Source organism: Muscardinus avellanarius (genome assembly GCF_963383645.1).
Source record: "Muscardinus avellanarius genome assembly, chromosome: 21".
In the NCBI taxonomy this organism is placed as follows: domain Eukaryota; kingdom Metazoa; phylum Chordata; class Mammalia; order Rodentia; family Gliridae; genus Muscardinus; species Muscardinus avellanarius.
The window spans coordinates 2,455,467-2,461,485 of NC_137807.1; the positions used below are offsets into that span (position 1 = coordinate 2,455,467).

Below are 6,019 nucleotides of genomic sequence, written 5' to 3' on the forward strand. Positions count from 1 at the left end.
AAAATAAAGTATAAAAAATAGGGCAGGGGGTGTAGCTTGGAGATCAAATGCCCTTGGGTTCCATCTCCATACCCGCAAAATAAATAAAAATAAGTAATGAATAAATAAAAAAATAGGGCTGGAGGTGTAGCTCGGAGGTAGAATGCCCTGGGTTCCATCCCCAGTACTGGGTGGGTGGGATAAAAAAGAAAGAAATTAAGAAAAGGAAGAATAAAAACTAAGGCTGGGCGTGTAGCTCAGAGGTAGAATGCCTCTGGGTTCCATCCCCAGTACTGCAAAAACTAAAATAAATAAATTAAAACTAGGGCTGGAGGTGTAGCTCGGAGGTAGAATGCCCTGGGTTCCATCCGTAGCACCACAAAAAAAGAAAAAGAAAAAAAAGCCCAGGCACAGCCCAGGTCTCCCCGAGGGAGCCCGCAGGGTGCTGCGGCGGCGGCTGCGGGTCTGTCTCACCGCCCCTTCCCCTCCAGCACTCCCCCGGCGCCATGAGCGACTGGATGCCCATCGCCCAGGAGTACGACCCGCTCAAGGCCGGCAGCATCGACGGCACGGACGAGGACCCGCACGACCGCGCCGTCTGGAGGGCCATGCTGGCGCGCTACGCGCCCAACCGCGGCGTGGTGGGGGACCCCCTGCTCACGCTGTTCGTGGCCCGGCTGAACCCGCAGACGCGGGAGGAGAAGCTGCGGGAGGTGTTCTCCCGCTACGGCGACGTCCGGCGGCTGCGGCTGGTGCGGGACCTGGTCACCGGCCTCTCCAAGGGCTACGCCTTCGTGGAGTACCGGGAGGAGCGCGCGCTGCTCCGCGCCCACCGCGACGCCGACGGGCTGCTCATCGACCAGCACGAGGTCTTCGTGGACTACGAGCTGGAGCGCACGCTGCGGGGCTGGATCCCGCGGCGCCTGGGCGGGGGCCTGGGCGGCAAGAAGGAGTCGGGCCAGCTGCGCTTCGGGGGCCGCGACCGGCCCTTTAGGAAGCCCATCCACCTGCCGCCCGTCAAGAGCGACGCCCCCGCCGTGCCCGCCGCCCACCGGGAGGGGAAGAGGGACAGGAGGGAGCGGTCCCGCTCCCGGGAGAGACATTGGGACTCCAGGGCCAGGGACCGAGACCACGACCGGCCCCGCAGGTGGCCGGACAGAGAGGCGCCCCGGGGGTGGCCGGAGAGTGACCGGGAGAGAGACAGGGACCCCAGAGAGGACAGGGGGAAGGGGAGGGACAGGAGCAAGTGAGGCCCGGACCGCAGGCCCCCAGGCGAGCCGGAGCATCCGTCTCCCTGCCACCCGTCCGTGTTGGATGGCGTAATAAAATGTACTGAAAGCGGGGTTTGGGAGAGTTTTCAGTCTGGAACTGAGGTTCACAGTGATATCACGAGGTTATCAGCTCCGTTACCGCTTTCTTTTTCTTTTTTATATTTTTGTGGGACCGGGGATGGGATTCAGGGGCAGTCTACCTCTGAGATACACCCCCAGCTCTATTTTTTTTATCCTTTATTTTAATATTTTTTTTATTTCTTTGCAGTACTGGAGATGGAACCGGGGAGCATTCTATCTCCAAGCTACACCCCCCAGCGCCATCTTTTGTTCTTTATTTTGAAACAGGGTCTCACTGAGCTGCAAAGGGCCCTTATACTAAGTCGCTGAGGCTGCCTGGGAACTGCAATCCTCCTGTCTCGGCCCCCCAGTTGCTGAGATTATAAGCCTGTGCTACCACACCCAGCTTGAATCTTTATTTTGAAACAGGGTCTAAGTTCTGGAGGGCCTAAGTAGCTGAGGCTGGCCAAGAGCCTGTGATCCTCCTGTTTCAGCTTCCCACGTACTGGGATTACAAGTGAGCTATACTTATTTCGCCTGGCTCTCATATGATTGTTATCAGTATAAATTTTCTATTTTCTTATCCATAACCAAAGTGCTGAATTGAAATAAAAATGGGTTAGCCGGGCGTGGTGGCGCACGCTTGTAATCCCCGTGCTTGGGAGGCGGAGACAGGAGGATCGCGCAGGTTCGAAGCCAGCAGTGCTGGCTTAAGAGACCCTGTTTCCAAATTTAAAAAAAAAAGTATAAAATAGGTCTGGGAGGGTATCCCGGAAGTAGAAGGGTTTCCAGCAACCCCAATACCACCAAAAGCAAAAACAAAAAAATGGGTTAGAAAAGTGAAACAAAGCCGGGCATATACTGTGATCCCAGCATTAGCGGAGGCTGAGACGGAAGGACAACCTCAGGGACTTAGTGAGGCCCTCTGCAACCTAGTGAAATTGGGTTTCAAAATAAAGAAAAAAAATAGGGCTGGGGGTGTAGCTTGGAGGTAGATGCCCTGGGTTCCATCCCCAGTACTGTTGGAAAAAAAAAAAAAAGTGAAACAAAGCCAGGTATAGTGCTGCTAAGGGTATAACCCAGAGGTAGAATGCCCTTGGGTTCAATCCTCAGTAGCAAAAGAAAGAAAAAAGAAACCCTGGATTAAAAACTGGTTTGTATTCTTTATTTTTTTTTTAATCTTTTTTTGGGTTTGGGGGTGGAATCCAGGGGCATTTGACCTCCGAGCTACACCCCCTGCCTAATTTTTTATTATTTATTTTAAAACAGGGTCTCACTAAATTGCGGAGGGTCTAAGTAGCTGAGGCTGTCCGCGAACTGTGATTCTCCGGACTCACCCTCCCAAATGCCGGGATTACAAGCGTGCGCCACCATGCCCAGCTGTATTCTTTATTTTGAAACAGGGTCTCACTGGGTTGCAAAGGGCCTCACTAAAGTAGCTGAGGCTGTCTGTGAACCATGATCCTCCAGTCTCAGCGTCCTGAATGCTGGGAGGCTGGGGGTATAACTCCGAGGTAAAAGGCCCTTGGTTCCATCTCCAGTACCACAAAAAAAAAGAAAGAAAAGGTGTGTTAACTGAGTGTGGTGGTACACACTTATATGTCCAGTATTTGGGAGATTGAGACAGGAGGATCACAGGTTTGAGACCAGTGTCAGCCACATGGTGAGACTCAGCAGCTTAGTGAAACCCCGTTCCTAAACAAAAAGTAGACAATGGGGCCGAGCGTGGTGGTGCGTGCTTGTAATCCCAGCGCTTGGGAGGCTCAGATAGGAGGAGCACACAGGTTCGAAGCCAGCCTCAGCTATGTAGTGAGGCTCTCAGCAACTTAGTGAGACCCTGTTTCCAAATAAAATATAAAATAGGTCTTATAGCCAGGCGTGGTGGCACACGCTTGTAATCCTCACGCTTGGGAGGCTGAGACAGGAGGATCGTGCAGGTTCGAAGCCAGCCTCAGCTGGCTCAAGAGACCCTGTTTCCAAATAAAATATATAAAAAAAAAATAGGTCTGGGAGTGTAGCCCGGAGGTAGAAGGCCCCTGGGTTCCATCCCCAGTACCAACAAAAACAAAAGAATAAAAAATAAAAAAAATAAAATGGGTCTGGGGAGCTGGGAGTGGTGGCACACGCTTGTAATCCCAGCATTTGGGAGGCTGAGACCGGAAGATCGTGGTTCGCAGACAGCCTCAGCTACTTAGGCTCCTCAACTTAGTGAGACCCTGTTTTAAAATAAATAATAAAAAATTAGGCAGGGGGTGTAGCTTGGAGGTCAAATGCTTCTGTGTTCTATCCCCAGACCCACCCCCCCCCAAAAAAAAATAGGTCTGGGAGTTTAGCCCAGAGGTAAAAAGCCACTGGGTTCCACCCCCCGTACCACACACACACACACACACACACACACACACACACACAAAAAAAAAAAAAAAAAAAAGACAAAAAAAGAATAAAGGTTGTAATTCTAGCATCTGGGAGGCTGAAACAGGAGGATTGCGGTTCAGAGAGATAGCCTCATCTACTTAGTGAGGCCCTTTGCAACTCTGTGAGACCCTGCTTTAAAATAAAGAATAAAAAAATTGAATAGGGGTATAGCTCAGAGGTAGAATGCCCCTGGGTTCCATCCCCTGTATTGCTCCCCCAAAAAAAGAAAGCCAGGTGTGGTGGCACACGCTTGTAACCCCAGCATTTGGGAGGCTGAGACAGGAGGATTGCAGTTTGCATCCAGCCTCATCTACTTAGGCCCTCAGCAACTCAGTGAGACCCTGTTTCCAAATAAAAATAAAGAACAGGGCTGGGGGTATAGCTCGGAGGTAGAATGCATGTCCCTGGGTTCCATCCTCAGTGCTGGGAAAAAAAAAAAAAAAGGCTGGGAGTATATCTCTTGAGTTAGATTGCCTCTGGGCTTGATCATCAGTACCAAAAATAAAAATAAAAATTAGTGACTCCAAGGAGAATGCCCAAAACGTAATACCAAGAGCTCGGCTGAACATCTGGGTCAGCAGCGAGCAGCTCCTCAGTAACTCTACTCCTGTGCAAAGAAAGTGCTGACCATCCTTTTTCCTTTTCTGACTGGCATGTAAAATTAAAGGCCAGCGTCTGCAGGGCTGTGATGAGAGCAGGTTCCAGCTCCCTCAAAAGAGAAGGCGGAAGAGGCAAGGAGTTAAGTGAAGATGAGCCCGAGGAGGGGTCGGCGCCAGGAAAGAACCGGAGCGAGGTCTCAGGGCTTGGGTTTTCTTTTTTGGTCATCTGGAATACTCGAGAGCTGATCTATTGGCCTTAATTTCTGTAAACTTTGAGTAAGTACCATGCCGCTCACATGATTTTCAAAAAAGTCACATGTAGCCGGGTGTGGCGGCGCACACTTGTAATCCCAGAGTTCGAGAGACTTGGACGGGAGCATTGTGGTTCGCGGCCAGCCTCAGCTACTTAGCCAGGCCCTTTGCAACTCAGTGAGACCCTGTTTCAAAATAAAGAATACAAACTAGGGCTGGACGTATCTCTCAGAGGTAGAATGCCCCTGGTTCCACCCCCAGTACCACAAAATAAAAAAATAAAAAAAATAGCCGGGCGTGGTGGCGCACGCTTGTAATCCCAGTACTTGGGAGGCAGAGACAGGAGGATCGCGCAGGTTCGAAGCCAGCCGCGCGCGCTGGCTTAGGAGACCCTGTTTCCAAATAAAAATGTAAAAATAGGTCTGGGAGTGTAGCCCGAAGGTAGAAGGGCTTCCAGGAACCCCAGTACCACCAAAAAAAATAAAATAAAATAAAAAATAAAAAAAAATAAAAACAGACTAGCAAAACTCATAGAAGGTGGCCCCAGCCTCAGAGGCCCTTGAATACTCACTGGGTCCCTGAGCACCGGCCCTGCACCCTGGCAGCTCTGTGGGTGCAGAGAAGGTGCTTGGGCCAGGCCCCAACTCAGCTGCAGACAGGGCAGCTGACCCAGCGGCCAGGGTGACGAGGCACGCAGTCCCCTGGCCCTAACCTGCATCGTCTAGTCTCTCGCGCCGCAGTCCCGTTTTGTTTGGGAAGACTGGTTTTCTTTGCAGGAGACTATTTTACACAGTGAAACCTAAAAGGAAGAAACGCCAGGAAATTAAAAAGAAAAAAACACTCAAGAAAAGTGGTAAAGGCTCAACCTTAGCAACTGTTTTTGGTTAGTAGTGCACAACTCAGCAAAGCCCAAGGCGCGCTGCCCTGGATGTGGCCCCGGGCCCCAGGCCCCGGGAGGACCCGCTGGCTCTTGGGAAGTTGTCTTCAGCCTCTGCTCGGGAGGACTGTCATCTCACGTCCTCTTAGTTTGTGTCCAGTCAGGAAGGCTCATCCTGGGACCTTGGAGGTGCCGCCTGTCCAACCGGGTGCATCCTCTACCTCCTGTCACCATGACGACAGTTCCAAGATAATAAAAAGCTACCCTTCCCCTACCTCCTGCTCACGTATGACAAAGTGATAATAAAACCTCTACACCTAGAATTTTCTACCAGGCAAACCCGACAGCAGTAATCACAGCCAGTGAGGTGTTCGGCTGAAAAGACTCTCGTTACTAAAGTTAGCGCAGAAGTCTAGCCCGAGTTCATGGCATGATTAAATATAGATCCTAAGGGGTTGGAGTCATCTATTACAAATGGCCTGGATATAAATTAAATCTTCCTTAGAGTTCGGTAGCAGTTTTTCAGTGTCCACCCTCGAAGCGGCCAGTCTGTCTGAGGGGTCGGT

At 51.1% G+C, this 6,019-nt stretch overlaps 1 protein-coding gene across 1 annotated transcript; it reads left to right on the forward strand.

Moving 5' to 3' along the window:
* Positions 1-485: 485 nt before the first annotated feature.
* Positions 486-1,229, forward strand: SNRNP35 (small nuclear ribonucleoprotein U11/U12 subunit 35; the record flags this gene model as incomplete). Its single annotated transcript, XM_080717546.1, has 1 exon — positions 486-1,229. One exon carries the CDS (start codon positions 486-488, stop codon positions 1,227-1,229), a length of 744 nt encoding a protein of 247 aa, XP_080573672.1.
* Between the last annotated feature and the right edge of the window lie 4,790 nt (positions 1,230-6,019).